Source organism: Aquarana catesbeiana, linkage group LG02 (genome assembly GCF_042186555.1).
Source record: "Aquarana catesbeiana isolate 2022-GZ linkage group LG02, ASM4218655v1, whole genome shotgun sequence".
Lineage (NCBI taxonomy): Eukaryota > Metazoa > Chordata > Amphibia > Anura > Ranidae > Aquarana > Aquarana catesbeiana.
In genome coordinates, this window is record NC_133325.1 from 450,222,866 (window position 1) to 450,239,741 (window position 16,876).

A 16,876-nucleotide genomic window follows, 5' to 3' on the forward strand; every position below is an offset into this window, starting at 1 on the left:
GGTTATAATGAACCAGTCCCTCCACTTCAGATTCGGTGTCCAAAGGATGAAGTAGAACAAACTGTTTTTTCTTCAGAGCAAAAAAAATAAAAAAGGGTATGACCCTGCAACAAAGTTTGTTAAAATCCCTGAAATGTACATTGATCACACAGAGGGGGTGTTTTTTTTTCAACAAAAGTGGAGTTTATGGTGTAACAAGAAAGCAAAGCAAGAAAAAGTACAGATATGTATGTTTCCTGATCTACAAAGAACATGCATCTTCACAACATCCTCACCAACTCCTCCCCTTTAGTTCACTTGCTAAAAACAGACAGAAGTGTCCAGAGGTGACCAGAAGGTGGTCACCCCCATGCACTTGCCTATGAGTGCCCTGGTGGGCACCTTGAAGCGAGGTTATAAATGACCTAACAGTTTCATAATAATTTAAACACCAGTCAAACCTTTTTTTTTTTTTTTTTTTTTTTTTTTTAGATATCCTTGGAAAAATGTAACAGTTATGTCATATTTGCACTGCTTTCCTTAACCCCACTGGAAAGAATTTACCACATGTCCTGTCCCTTTGACAGCAAGATAAGTATTAGGGAAAGTGGTTGTCACTGAGACAGGAAGAGACAGATGTAATAAATACCTGACAGAGGTTCAAAACCTTCCCCATTTTACTGAAAAATAAATGTTTTGTTGCAATCTCTGTTCTAACTTGAGACAGACAGAAAGTTAAGGAATTATTTTCAATGGGGACAGAGACAGCAATAAATCCCAACAGAGGTTCTAACTAACTCTTCCCTATTCTTTCCAAAATAAAATAGAATGTTTTAGCACAAGTTGGGCTTAAAAGTGATTGTAAACCTCAGACATGAAATATGAATACAGTATTTCCTTCTATAGTGTGTACTTGTCTCAAATAAGAGCACTAAGGACTTGTTTACACTAGCTTGAAAACATGACTTCAGACATGGTTTTTTAACGCTCTCTGAACGCCAGTCAAAGCGCCTGTCACTAAATAAAATGGTTAGTTTACAGTCCTGTTTACACCTTGTGTTTGCTTTACTTTGCTTCAAAAATTTGACCCCATGTCGCTTTAGTGGTGCTTCAAAGCGTCTTCAAAGCCTGCATGGAAGTCTATGACAAAGTTCGCTTGAAGCACCTGAAGCTTTTGAGGGGCTTTAATTCAGCTTATGCTTTGCTTTGTTTTGGAGAAATTGCGAGTATGAGATATCCACACACACACACACAGAATCTGCCCAGCTTCATTAAAGCTTCAAAAAAGCATCACTGATGCACCACTGAAGCATCACCAAAGCATCATCGAAGCATCATTGAAACACCACTGAAAACACATAAAAAAAGCATGTTGAAGCGGTAGGCGCTTCAATGTGTGTTGAATTTGAAGCAACTGTAAATGAGCCCTTAGTGTCATTCCTGTCTGTTGCTTTGTACCTCTGCTATCAGCATATATCACTTCTGACAAGTTTTCCTGACACCAAGAGAAAAAATGTTACAGGGGAGGGACCATCAGCTGATTGACAGCCTCAGCTCTGTTCCTGTGTGTTGTGTGAGAGGGGGTGTATCTCTTCCCTCTAATCAGCTGTCAGTGCTTTGTTCAATGAGCTCTATAGTGTGGAGTTTCAATTCTCCACCACTTTATTTCTGACAACTCAGACAAGCTTTATAAACTCTAGACTTTGAATGGATGTAGAGAGGAGAAGACTGCAGATAAACAGATACAACTAATGTAGGAGGATTTGTTTCACCTGAGGCCAGTCATTTTACTGTACATGTAAGGGTTTGCAACCACGTTAAGCAAGATATGATGGTTAAACTAGGTATTCCCAATGGTATTAGGATAATTGTATGGCTTCCTAATGAGTATGTGCTTGCAACATTAATTTATACTCTGTGACTCTCCAATATGTTTGGACAACAATATAACAAAACTTACTTTCCTCTGGTATGTCATATTCTTCTGCGTCTCTCTCCATTTGTTGACACCATCCTTCCATCCTTTCCACTTCTGCCTGCAACATCTTAATGAACCACTCCCCATCACGATGACAAGGAGATGCTCTTCCAGAGTCTGGCAGGCTGCGAGTAGCTCTATCAATCCAGGATTCTTGACGAGCTTCTTCTGCTGTATCATACTGCATTTGATAGTCCTCTCTGTATGCCCACTGGCCCTGTGTGTGCACTGTCTTATACACTGAATACTGCTGGCTGGTGTCTGAGGGCTCAGAGGAATGACGCTGAAATGAACAGCCAAATTGCAGGCCCTTGTCTTCAGTGGGAACAGTTAGTCCTGGGAAGCCTTCAAGCTCTAAGTCAGCTTGCACTCCTGCTGTCACACTGTTAGAACGCTTAAACCTGGCTTTCCTGGTGATAAATAAAACAGAAGTTAAGCAAATTTAAGTTAAAACATGCAAATTATTTATAAGGCACTTGTTATCCTTTTGGAAATTTCAAAATTATAATCCACCTACTTAATAAGGCACATCAATTCAATTTCAGCAGTTGTGCTTTTGTCAATGAATTACAAAATACATAAGCTATTGATTTTCTTATTAGATCAATTTTACTAGTAATAATCAGAATAACAAGGGGAACAAGAAGACATGAGATAAATTTCACTCTGTAATGCAAAAGATAATTCTTCGTATCTCTTTCTCTACAAATCCTTCCTTTACTGATTCAGGGTTATTGCATGCTCTTTATGTTTGTAAAAGGGTTAGCTGAGACCTGACTGGTTGAGCTGGCTGCATACAGTAGACGAAGCTTAACCAAATATTATCTCAAATGTATGCATTCTTTTTACAGAGTGCCTCATCTGATAATGTTTTCTCAACATTTGTATGAGCATATGAGGTAGAGATCACTGGCTTTCAGTGGTATATTTACATTTACATTTCATTACTGTGAGAATTTGGCTCAATGGGCTGCTAGCGCAGCATAGAATAGCATTGAGATTAGGCAGTTAGTTTATCTGTTAAGGGTTAAGGTTTAGGCAGTTAAAGTAAAACTAAAGCAGCTGTGCATTTCCAAAATGGCAGAAATCCATCATTTGGAAGATTTAACAGCAACACTATAGCATAGAAATTACAAATTTCGCAAAATGTGGTAATAATGGATAAAATGTGTACACTCTCAGGAACATAAGCAGCTCTTGATGGGTACCCCACAGAAATCGACTGCAGTAACCATGTTTAACATTACCTTTATATTTTTTGCCATACTCTCTTTCCCCAATCTCCCCATCTTTCCTAGTACTCCCTTTTTACTATGTCTCCCACCCCCCCCCCCCTTCTTTTCCATTCTACCTCACTATAAATACTACTGAGCTATATTTAAAAGGAAAACTGTATGAGAACCTGTCACTGTGATGATACACAGGTGCACTTGTCTTGTCCCTTCTTTGTCTGGACTGACTCTACATCTGGTTTGCAATTAGCATTTAATGCTTATACTGTCATTATGTTGTATATGTATAAATCCCTTTTATACCTAAGCCCATTTCTGACATTTGGTGTTTACAAGTTAAAATACGCATTTTTTTCTAGAAAATTACTTAGAACCCCAAACATTATATATATTTTTTTAGCAGAGAATCTAGAGAATAAAATGGTGATTGCTGAAATATTTTATGTCACACAGTATTTGTGCAGCGGTGTTTTAAACGCAACTTTTTGGGAACAGAAACACTTTCATGAATTTAAAAAAAGCGAAACAGTCAAGTTAGCCCAATTTTTTTGTATAATGTGAAAGATGATGTTACGCCGAGTAAATAGATACCAAACATGTCACGCTTTATAATTGCAGGCACTCGTGGAATGGCGACAAACTACGGTACCTAAAAATCTCCATAGAGATTTAATTTTTTTTTTTTATTAATTTTTTTTTACGGTTACCAGGTTAGAGTTACAGAGGAGGTCTAGTGCTAGAGTTATTGCTCTCGCTCTGATGATCACGGCGATACCTCACATGTGTGATTTAAACACCGTTTACATATGCGGGTGCGACTTTTTTATTTTATTATATTCTTTGCTGCGCGAGCTTGCGGGGACGGGGGGGCGCTTTAAAACATTTTTCTTATTTATTTTATTGTTTTATATTATTAAATTGAATTGTGTTATAAAAAAAAAAAATTGATCACTTTTATTGCTGTCACAAGGAATGTAAACATCCCATTCGGAATACTGTATATTTTTTTAAATCTGGAGCCATTGGCAGCCAAGTAAACCGGAAGTGACGTTGTGACGTCGCTTTCGTGTTTACATTCAGGAGATTGGAACGAAGCCGTTTACGGCTTCGTTCCAGTCCGTGGCTAGATGCTAGAAGTGCCTCCCAGTGGGACGGGAGGCACGGTCAGAGCGGCGGGAGGCGGCGGGAGGGGGGGATGTCCCCTCTCGCTCCTCTGGGATAACAATCGAGCAGCTTCAGTTGTTATCCCTAGAAAGCCGATCGCCCGCTCTAAACTGTACTGGGATGATGCCTGCAGCTGCGGGCATCATCCCGGTATAACCCCCGAAAGCCGAGGCCGCATATCTGCGTACGCTCGGCGGGAAGGGGTTAATAACAATATTAGAAAGGTCATTGAATTGTAAATATCTATACCATGTACCCCTTATACTTAAAAAAAAATACTTTGCAAAAAAAAAAAAAAAAAAACTAAATACAAATTTTTATTTTTATTTTGAATAGAGTAATGGAGAATTTGTTCCCATCTGTGTCCCATTGGGAAGAGTTCCTTTCACCTCCATAGCCAAAACAGGAAGTGAGAGAAAATTCCTCCAAAGTGAGGGTATTCCTGGTTGTAACTAGGATTATCAGAATGAATGTTCCAATTGGAAGATTTCCCCTCTATTCTTCTTCTAGTGAAAACCCAAATTTTGGGATTTTATTTCACTTTTACTCTTGGTGAAACGGTAAACAGTATAAATAGAGAATGAATGTCCCTAATGGGGACACATACAGCAATAAAAACTTGACAGATGTTTTAATCCCTATCCACTTTATCCAAACCTAAAAAAAGTTTGACTTTAGATTTACATTTTAAGGGGTCTCTTTATGAAAAATTTGCAGAGCCATTCATCTAGCAAATCTGCATCTAGTGGCCATGACAGAGTATTTTAAATGCAGATTTACTGGGCGAGTAGCAAATGTTTTATAAGCAGACGTTAAGTTTTAGATGGGAGGTTTAGAGTTTAGAGTTCACCTCAGAAATAAGTTAAAGGTTGAGGTTAACATGAGGATTAAGTGCTAGGGTTAGATTAAAGTTATATGTAAGGCCGGGTTCACACTGCCGCAACTTTGAATAAAAATACCTGTGCGACTTCGTCACAGCTTGCATACGACTTCTTTAACAGAAATTAAGTAAGTAGTGCAGGAACCTGCTTCTAAGTTGGAGCGACTTGAGTCACACCAATTAGAACAGTTCCATTGCCGTTCATAGGGCGCGACTTGTCATGCAACTTTAAACTCTCAAGTCACATGAAAAGTTGCAGCTTAGGGTTTGCTTAGGAGTTAGGTATTATTTTATGGTTTAGCTTCAGTGTTTATTGTTTAGTTAGTGGGACAGTTACGTTTACAGTAGTATTTAGCGTTTTTTGAGGTTAGGAATAAGTAATTTAACTTTTAAATCAGAAAAAAGGTTTATTAAAGAATGAAGCAGAATTACATCCATACAGGTCTTATGTGCAGCAATAAATCAAATACAGAGGAGGACGTATATTGTATAAATCAACAAGGAGTAGAGGTTTTGAATCATTCTGAGTACATCTTCTGAATCATCTTTATACTAGTGCTGCATAGCATTACCATCAATCAATATGCATTGGTCACCCCCATACTTAAAAAGCCGTCCTTGGACCCTACCAATCTTAACAATCTACGCCCTATCTCCTTGCTCCCCTTTTCCTCCAAACTCCTTGAACACCTGTTTACAACCAACTGAGTGACCACCTCATTAAAAATAACCTTCTTGATCCCCTTCAATCTGGATTTTGCCCTCAACACTCAACAGAAACTTCTCTTTTAAAACTCACAAATGACCTACTAACTGCAAAAAACAACGGACACTATTCTGTACTCCTACTACTGGACCTTTCAGCTGCCTTTGACAGGGTTGGCCACCCCATCCTCCTCAAAAAACTTTACTCCCTCGGTCTCCGTGACTGTGCTCTTCAGTGGCTCACATCCTACCTATCCCAATGCACCTTCAGTGTCACTTACAATTCTACTTCCTCCACTCCTCTTCCCTTCTCTGTCGGGGACCCACAAGGTTCTGTTCTTGAACCTCTTTTATTTTCAATCTACACCTCTTCCCTGGGTCAGCTGATAGCCTCTCACGGCTTTCAATATAATTTCTATGCTGACGACACCAAAATCTAGCTCTCCACCCCTCAAATCACTCCATCAGTCTCCTCACGCATCACTTACTTACTAACAGACATATCTGTCTGGACGTCACACCACTTCGTCAAACTCAACTTGTCCAAAACCGAGCTTATAATATTTCCTCCCCCCACGTGCCTCTTCCCCTGACCTATCTGTCAAGAGCAATGGCACAACCATCCACCCATCCCCACATGTCAGCGTGCTAGGTGTTATCCTGGACTCTGAACTTTCCTTTCTTCCCCACATCCAATCACTTTCCAAAGCTTGCCGCCTCAACCTCCGCAACATCTCTAAACTACGTCCCTTTCTAACCAATGAAACCACAAAGCTCTTGATTCACTCCCTGGTTATCTCTCGCCTCGACTACTGCAACTCCCTCCTCATTGGCTTACCTTTAAATAGACTATCCCCCTTCAGTCCATCATGAATGCTGCTGCCAGACTCATCCACCTTACAAACCGCTCAGTGTCTGCTACCCCTCTCTGCCAATCCCTCCATTGGCTGCCGCTTGCCCAACAAATTAAATTCAAAATACTAACAATAAGTTACAAAGCCATCCACAACTCTGCCCGAAGCTACATCACTAGCCTAGTCTAAAAATACCAACCCACTCGCCCTCTTCGTTCCTCCCAAGACCTCCTGCTCTCTAGCTCCCTCATCACCGCCTCCCATATCTGCCTTCAGGACTTCTCCCGAGCCTCGCCCATCCTCTGCAAATTCCCTACCCCAATCTGTCAGTCTGTTTCCAAATATATCCACTTTTAGGCGATCCCTGAAAACTTTCCTCTTCAGAGAAGCCTATCCTGCCTCCATCTAACAACTGCACTATTTTCTCCATCAGCTCATCCCCCACAGCCATTACGCTTTTGTATAACTTGACCCTCCCTCCTTGATTGTAAGCTCTAATGAGCAGGGCTCTCTGATTCCCCCTGTATTGAATTGTATTGTAATTGTACTGTCTGCCCTAATGTTGTAAAGCGCTGCGCAAACTGTCGGCGCTATATAAATCCTGTATAATAATAATAATAATATGCAACTGCTTAGAGCTGTATACACATACCCCTACAAATTCTAAAAAAAAAGTAAAATATCACCTAACAAAGTATAGTAGAAATGTCTACTAAAACTCAAAATGAGCTATTATGGCCTAGTAGGCAATTCTTTTGAAATGGGAGCTTTTTGCTCCTCAGGTAGTCATATTCCTGCCCCGTCATCCACCAATTTAGATTTGTAATAGTTTGTCCTTCACCAGGAGTGGACCTAATCCAGGTGTGTCTAGCTACGGTTGCCACAAGGAGTAGAATTTTTTAAGAACATTCCCATGTTAATAAGTGAGTTTTTCGCGTATCAGTATATTATTTACCGTGTCCACCCATTGCTTTCCTTTTGGTACCTGTGGAGATTATTCAGTGCCGAGCAATCATTTTGCGAGCTATGTACAGTAGAAATAACACTGCAATATGACCATTCGGAGAAAGCGAGGGTATTTCCAAAGCACCTAGCAAGCAAATAATTGGATCGTGCGCTAATAGGAATTGAAAGACTCGTGAGATAGTAGATAGGACATAGTGCCAGTAGCGAAACAGTTTGGTCCTACTGCATTTTGGGCATAATGGCGAGTCTCTAATCCCCCATTTATGAAGTTGAACTGGCGTTCTGTATACTCTATGTAGTAGGAATAGGTGAGATAGAGTTTATGTGATGCCGAAACCGACACCAAAGGGGCGGAGGTCAGGCATAGGTCCCAGGTTTCCCCATCTATTTGTCCCAGAATAAACTCTCGAGATCCTTCCCTTCTTGTCCGCCTTCAGCAAGACATCCGACATTAGGTCATTGGTGCAAGTATTTTGACTCAGCACTTTAATGCAATTTCTCAGTGTGTTATATGTTATCACAGTGCGCTACTATCTTATTAGCGCTTATATTTGATTAATTATTAACCCATTTTGCAAGCATTATCTGAATCACCTAGCACTTTAATGCAATTTCTCAGTGTGTGTTATATGGTATCATATTGCGCTATTATTTTATTAGCGCTTATATTTGTTTATTTATTTATTCATTTTGCAAGCACCTAGCACTTTATTTCACTCTCAGCGTGTTACACGGTATCACATAGTAACATCATTCCGCTAGTGCTGTTATTATCGTTTAATATATTCCTAAGGTTCTAGTACCTTGTGCAACAGCAGCTGTGGTCTTATTCACAATTTTTCTTTTTTCCATTAAGCGCGAGTTATAGTTTATGTTCTAATTTATTTGGGAAAATCATTTATGTGGGATCCATACGGGAGCATTATGGAATATGTATAAAAGTTGTGGGGCCCATACCATTTTAATGAAATTGGCTCTACCAGTGGCTGATAACAGAAGTTTGGTCCATGCCGAGCATTTAGCCCAGAATCTGCGTAACAAAGTAACCAGATTCAATGCGATATATTGGTTTGGTCCTGGGTAACCTGGATTCCGAGGTATCAGAATTCAGTGACCACGTGGACATCTCTTGCACAGTTCGGTATAGGTTGTGGAAGTGGGTCTAGGGGCATGAGTACTGATTTGTTCCAGTTGATAGTGAATCCTGATAGAGCTCCAAAGTCAGCGATCAGTTACATCACATTCTTCAAAGATTTATCCATGTCTCCCAGATAAAACAGAGTGTCATCCGCATATAAAGAAATTACATATTTTTTGGTACTCCGGAGGAAACCTGCAATATTTTGCGAGGCTCGTACATGAATGGCCAGGGGTTCCAAGGCCATGGCAAACAGCAGGGGTGAAAGTGGGCACCCCTGCCGAGGGGCCTTTCAAAAAGGTGTGTATATGTAATGACAGATCATGTGACATTTAGATTGCACACAGGTAATTATGTGACTTCTGAAGGTAATTGGTTGCACCAGAGCTTTTTATGGGCTTCATAACAAAGGGGGTAAATACATACGCACGTGGCAATTATCCGTTTTTTATGTCTGAAAAATTGTTTTATGTATATATTTTTCTAATTTTACTTCACCAACTTAGACTATTGTGTTCTGATCCATCACATAAAATTCAGATTAAAAAAAACCCATTGAACTAAAGGCTGTAATCTAACAAAATATAATATTAGGGTGGTGCTGCGCTAATCCTAGCAAAAACAAAAAAAATATTGAAATTATAATACTAATCAACTAATGGGCTAAATAAACACACTTAGGTATGGAAAATAAAAAATAAAAAAAGTTATGGATAGTATGTGATCAATCCTGCGTAAAAACCAAACGCTAAAAAAGAAAGTGCAAAGTGCAACCACAATATATATAATAATAACTATCAGTGACTATCCATATCCAGAAATTACACTGTGAAAATAACAAAAAGGTGCAACAACAGTTGTAGGAGTAATTCCTCCTATATAAAGTGCAAAATGTTCAATATAACAGTAAAATCCTATGTGTAGCATACACGCAACAGGCATAGAAAATAAAGTGACTTGTGCAGTAACAGAATCCACATGACTGATAATGCATAAAAATTCAAATCAATTAAAGTGCGTGAACATATAAAAGGTCCTCCTTCACAGAGTGAAACCGGCTTCCTAGCATGCACATATTGCAGTGAAGTGCTCAAATATATCAAAGTAGTGCTTTTCGTTTTTAGACACACACTAGTAAGTAGTGGCCCCCTTACCTTAAGGTAATGGGGTAACAGCATATGACCAGTATTGGGAGTACCATCCTTTAATTTTCTCCTCTATCCTCGCAGTCCTAATCCCGGAACAATATTCCCTCAGGTGGTAAGGGGGCACGGAAATAGAAAGAAGGAAGGTCCCAAATAGCGTAATATTGTCAGGCTAAAACTTGATTTTATTAGTATAAAACATGGGTACTCACAAAACAGCAATGAAATAGTGGCTTATCTCCAACGTGCGGCGAGCTAGTAAGCCTCAATCAGCATAGGTGCCTGTCCCGTCCCTACGCGTGACGTCACACAACACGTGACTTCATCCCCTGAAGGGCTTATATAGGAGGATTCACTCCTACAACTGTTGTTGCACCTTTTTTTTATTTTCACAGTGTAATTTCTGGATATGGATATTCACTGATAGTTATTATTATATATATTGTGGTTGCACTTTGCACTTTCTTTTTTAGCGTTTGGTTTTTACGCAGGATTGATCACATACTATCCATAACTTTTTTATTTTTTATTTTCCATACCTAAGTGTGTTTATTTAGCCCATTAGTTGATTAGTATTATTATTTCAATATTATTTTTGTTTTTGCTAGGATTAGCGCAGCACCACCCTAATATTATATTTATCTGTTAGCAGGGTCTGGTTGTACCCTATTCGGTGCAGGCAGCTTTTCCCAATAGCTCTGCTGTAACACATGATGTGCAGGAATAATCATATACACAATGTAACAAAATAGGTAAAAATCCAAGGGGGTGAATACTTTTGCAAGGCACTGTAGGTCTCTTTCAGACAGAGAGTTGGATGGTGGTAAAAAAGAGAGGCTGAGCCGTGGTTTTACCCCCCCCCCCCCCCCCAAAAAAAAACAACCCACCCAAACTGTAAAATAACAGCCGCACAGGGCTGTTTACATGTGGCCTTGGCATTTTTAACTAAGGGTGCAGAGTTTGAAAAGCGGAAATGCTTGTCAAACATGCCCACTAAGTTTAATGGGGCCATACTGCAACCGCGTGCAATGCACGGAATTGCACAGCAGAGGTGTGGCATTATAAGGTTAAATCAGGTGGTGTGGGGGTGACATAACACCTCCTCACCGCCTGTTAGATACTCTCTGAAAAGCACTGACACTGGAAGGAGAGAGACTAAGATCAATACAGCAGGAATTTTTGCAGATCCTGACCTGGAGTGAAGAACAGGCGCACGGTTCCTGGGGCTTGCAGCATTTAGGTGCTAACACAGGAAGAACTTGGTTGGGTAGCAGAGTGGCGGGAGATGTCTCCTAGACAATGTTCTCTTGCTAGACTGGGCCTCCAAGCTGTACCAATTAGCCCCTCAGGCTCTCTCCTTCCACTCTCTCTCTCTCCTCCACATGGACACGTGTCAGCTTCCTCAGGGAGGAAGCTGACAGACTGAGAGGCATGCTGACAGTGGAGACATCGAGAACTGGATGTGGCCCTGGGGCTGCAATTTGCCCAGGTCTGTGTTAAAGCATATCTAGAGCCAATTTATTTTATTTTTGATAGACTAGAAAATGTTTAAAATCTATGTCAGTTTTTGTTGTCTCTGTTCAATGGGAGGATTTTCTAGAGACACAACAGGAAGTGAGAAGAATTCTCACCAATGTGAGGGAAAATCCCCTATCCCCTCTTGACAGTTGTACATAAACATTAGACAATATTTTTTATTTACTTTTACTGTTCCAGTGACAATGGCAAAATGTTTGATTCATCATCACTCTGTTGGCAATGATCATAAGGGCAGAGAGAAAGGGTGGGTAGAAAGCAGCAATAACACCTTGATAGGGTTTTTAAAACATCCCACTCTATGCACTCTAAAATAGAAATTTACATAAACTATGAATTATGTACTCCAGCCTACTATTTTTATTGTGCCAGCTCTGGAACCATAAATTTTGTGGCTGCTGAAATGTACATATATTACATTTGACAAAGACATGCATTTTTACGTGATTACATTATAATTATTCAATCTATTTTTTCTGTGATCTGACGTTGGGAATTTGTTATATGGTGCAAATAGCAAACAAACCTTTAACCACTTGCTGACCGGGCCATAGCCGAAAGACAGCTGCAGTGCGGTCAGCTTATTCTGGGAGGGCGTCTATGGACTTCCTCCCAGAATCTTGCTCCCGGGTATATCACTGCCCGCCGAGTCCGGAGGACCCAGAGCATCACGGATCATGGTAAATGGCCGCTGATAGCGGCGTTTACCACGTGAACGCTCCGTCAAATGACCGGTTCAAATGACATGTCCGGTTCATCTTTCCCCTCCTCGTACGGATCGGTACAGTGGGAGGGGAGAAATGAGAGATCAGGTGCAGCAGCGCTGTGGGCTGAATGTGTACTGCCCATAGAACTGATCTCTCCCCATTCCAGCACTCATCCAGCCATCCCATCCATACTCACCTATGCTCAGCAATACTCATCCATCCATACTCAGCAATACTCATCCAAACATCCTCTGCAATACTCATCCATCCATCCTCAGCAATACTCTTCCATCCATCCATGCTCAGCAATACTCATCCATCCATCCATGCTCAGCAATACTCATCCCTCCATCCATGCTCAGCAATGCTCTTCCATCCATCCATACTCAGCAATACTCATCCATCCATCCATATTCAGCAATACTCATCCATCCATGCTCAGCCATCCATACACATCCATGCTCAGCAATACTTATCCATCCATCCTCAGCAATATTCATCCATCCTCAGCAATACTCATCCATCCTCAGCAATACTCATCCATCCTCAGCAATACTCATCCATCCATCCATGCTCAGCCATCCATACTCAGCAATACTCATCCATCCATCCATTCTCAGCCATCCATACTCAGCAATACTCATCCATCCATCCATGCTCAGCAATACTCATCCATCCATCCATGCTCAGCAATACTCATCCGTCCATCCATGCTCTGCAATACTCATCCATCCATCCATACTCAGCAATACTCATCCATTCATCCATACTCAGCAATACTCATCCATCCATCCATACTCAGCAATACTCATCCATACATGCTCAGCCATCCATACACATCCATGCTCAGCAATACCTATCCATCCATCCTCAGCAATATTCATCCATCCTCAGCAATACTCATCCATCCATCCATGCTCAGCCATCCATACTCAGCAATACTCATCCATCCATCCATACTCAGCAATACTCAACCATCCATGCTCAGCCATCCATACTCATCCATGCTCAGCAATACTCATTCATCCATCCATACTCAGCAATACTCATCCATCCATTAAAGCTCAGCAATACTTATCCATCCATCCATGCTCAGCAATACTCATCCATCCATACTCAGCAATACTCATCCATCCATCCATACTCAGCAATACTCATCCATCCATCCATCCATCCATACTCAGCAATACTCATCCATCCATCCATACCTGACCCAGCCATCACATCCATACTCAGCCATACCCAGCCATCCCATCCACACTCAGTCATACCCGACCCAGCCATACTCAGTCATACCCAGCCATCCCATCCATACCCACTCAGCCATACTCAGCCATCCCATCCATACTCAGCCATCCACATTCATGGCTCAACCATGCTTAGCCATCCCCATCCACGGCTCATCCATGCCACTACAGTGCCACTACAGTGCCTCAAAGTGTAATAGGTAGTCATATTAGATTTGAAATTTATGCCCCTAGAATGCCTGATGGTGCTCCCTGCATGTTGGGCCTCTGTATGTGGCCAGGCTCTGTAAAAGTCTCACACATGTGGTATCACCATACTCTGGAGGAGTAGCAGACAATGTTTTGGGGTGTAATTTTTGCCATGTACATGCTATGTGTTAGAAATATTGTATAAATGGACAAAAAAAACGTGTTTTCATTTTCTTTCCACATTTTCCAAAAACTTGTAGAAAAAAATGATATGTTGAAAAGACTCGATAAGCCTCATAGATTATACGTTGGGGTGTTTTCTTTCCATAATGGGGTTATTTTGTGGGCGTTTTTATTGTCCTGGTGATCCAGGGCCTTCAAAAGTGCAAGAGGTAGTCAAGAAATTAGATGTGTAATTTATGCTGAAGGCGCTCCCTGCATGTTGGGCCTCCTAATGTGGCCACGGTGTGTAAAAGTCTCACACATGTGGTACCGCCATACTCAGGAGGAGTAGTAGAATGTATTTTGGGGTGTAATTTGTGGTATACATATGCTGTGTGTGAGAAATGACCTAATAATATGACACTTTTGTGAAAAAAGAAAAAAAATCTTGATTTTGCAAAGAATTGTGGGAAAAAAATTACAACTTCAAAAAACTCACCATGACTCTTTCTAGATACCTTTGAATGTCTACTTTCCAAAAAGGGGTCATTTGGGGGGTATTTGTACTGTCCTGGCTTGTTAGAGTCTCAAGAAATGAGCTAGGCCGTCAGTATATCAGGTGTTAGCAATTTTCAGTGATTGGCACCATAGTTTGTAGACTTTATAACTTTCACACAGACCAAATAATATACACTGATTTGGATTATTTTTACCAAAGATATGTAGCAGTATAAAATTTGGCCAAAATTTATTAGGAAAAATTGCTAATTTGCAAAATTTTATAACAGAAACAGAAAAAAATGTATTTTTTTTTTACAGAATTTTCGGTCTTTTTTCATTTATAGCGCAAAAAATAAAAAAACCCAGTGGTGATTAAATACCACCAAAAGAAAGCTCTATTTGTGTGAAAAAAGGCCGGAAATTTCATATGGGTACAGTGTTGCACGACTGAGTAATTGTCATTCAAAACGTGAGAGCACTGAAAGCTGAAAATTGGTCTGGTTAGGAAGGGGGTTTAATTGCCCAGTGGTCAAGTGGTTAAACTATTCATGAAGCTTACACAGCTTACACAGCAAATATGTTGAGTCGGGAAGAAGATTTCTTCAGTGAAATATATAGAAATAAATGACTTATTGTATAATAAATTAAATCAATTTATCCCTCTGGTTTTATTTTATTGACAGAAACAGCTAAAAAAAACCATAAGATTGGCAAATGTTGCATATTGTGTTAAGTTCACCTTACACTACAAAGGAAGCTGTACATAAAAACCACAGCTGTAGTCTAACTCCAACCTAAAAGAGATCTTCATCTACTGAACCTGAATTGCAATAAGCACTGTAACTGAACTGACTACGTATGGTGCTTTGCAGAAGTATTCGATTGTCTTAGACTATTCCACAAAGTAGAAAATTAAGAATGAAATGGGATTTAAATAAGATAATTACCATTTAATTTAGACAATACCTTGAATGTACAAAATATTTTGATTTTGCAGATTGTGATGCATTGATTAAAACAATTTTTTTTTTTACTGCATAAATATTCGCTCCACCGTACCACTTGGTAGAACCATCATTTGCTGCATTTCGAAACGCAAATCTTTAGGGTTAATCAGCTGGGCATATTTGCATCATGCATAACTTAGCTATTCTTCTTGGAAGAACTGTTCTTGCCCTGTAATTTAATAGAGGCCATTGTATCTTCAGCTGTTTGTTTGGGGTTATTGTTCAACATCTGACCAAGCCTCAGGTCTCTTGCAGAATGAAATTTTGTCCCATACTTGCTCTCCTTTCTGACCATTTTCCTAGTCCATGGAGAGAAAAAGAGTTCCCATATTACGATGCTAGTACCACCACAATGCTTTATTTTTAAAAAGGTAAACAGTGTTGGAGTTAGACCACACATGTTTGCTGTGTCTCCTACATGCCTTCTGGCAAGCCTGTAAGTGGATTTGATATGGACTTTTTTAAGCAATGGCTGTCTTCTGAACATTATCTTCAAAAAAGCAGAACAATAAATAAATAATCAATAAACGAACAAGGGGCAACGTGAGAGGTGGGGACACCCCACATCTAAATGCAAAAACCCCAACTGGTTTTCCCCTTACTATTTGTTTGTTACACAACCAGAAAGAAAAAAAGAACACTGTGCAAAAAAAAGAGAGAAAAAGAAAAAAAAATTGTAATAATTATACCCTTACCTTTCTTTTCCATACTCCCCCTACTTCCCTCATAGTTGCCCATTCAGGCCCCTTGTGGCCATTCTTTATCCGTGAGCATATTCACTATTCCAAATTATTGTGAAGAAAACACAAAAAGGGAAAAAAAGGGAAAAAAGGGGGGGGGGCTCGGAGAAGCAGGAAGCAAGTGCCCATGCAGGGCTCGGTCCATTTCCATCCACTATCTGTTTTGCATGTTATGGGGTTTCCTCCGCCTCTCCCTCTCTTCCTTCCTCCAGTACATTTGCATTACCCACATAGCCTATGTAAACCAAAGACTCAAACCAGCTTTTCCAAATTCCATAGAATTTCAAATAGTAATCATTTTGTAAATATATCAACTCCATTGATTCCATTAATCTGGTTCTAACTACCTCTCTCAACCATTCCAACATATCGTTATTATTTTATAATGCCCAGCATGTTACATATGTTATAAAATGAACAATTTCTTTCATCTCATTGGCTCGTGGATGATCTCTTTCTGACTGCTTAGATATTCTTTTCATTTTTCAGCAACAGAAAAAACAATACTCTGAATATTGTTTTTATAACTGAACCCTGACTGACACATCTTAATTTTAGCCAGGACTATTTTTGAAAGTCCCTTTGTCTTCATGATGCTGTTTGTTTAGACATATTTTTAAAGCTGAACTCCAGGCAAACAGTTAAATATGCACATGAAATAAATATATCAAACCTGGTTTACCTGCCAAATGATTTGTTCTTCTGTCCATCCAGTCCAAAGAATTGCACAGTTAAGCCCCACAGCA

General features: G+C 40.0%; 1 protein-coding gene across 6 annotated transcripts in view; it reads right to left on the minus strand.

Annotated features, from left to right (window-relative positions):
- Positions 1 to 16,876, minus strand: part of DLGAP3 (DLG associated protein 3) — a 623,552-nt gene that overhangs the window by 75,928 nt on the left and 530,748 nt on the right. For all 6 annotated transcript variants that reach the window (XM_073615583.1, XM_073615577.1, XM_073615578.1 and 3 more), the window contains one exon: positions 1,940 to 2,367. In XM_073615583.1, coding sequence (XP_073471684.1) covers positions 1,940 to 2,367 — 428 coding nt within the window. The remainder of the gene's footprint in view (positions 1 to 1,939; positions 2,368 to 16,876) is intronic.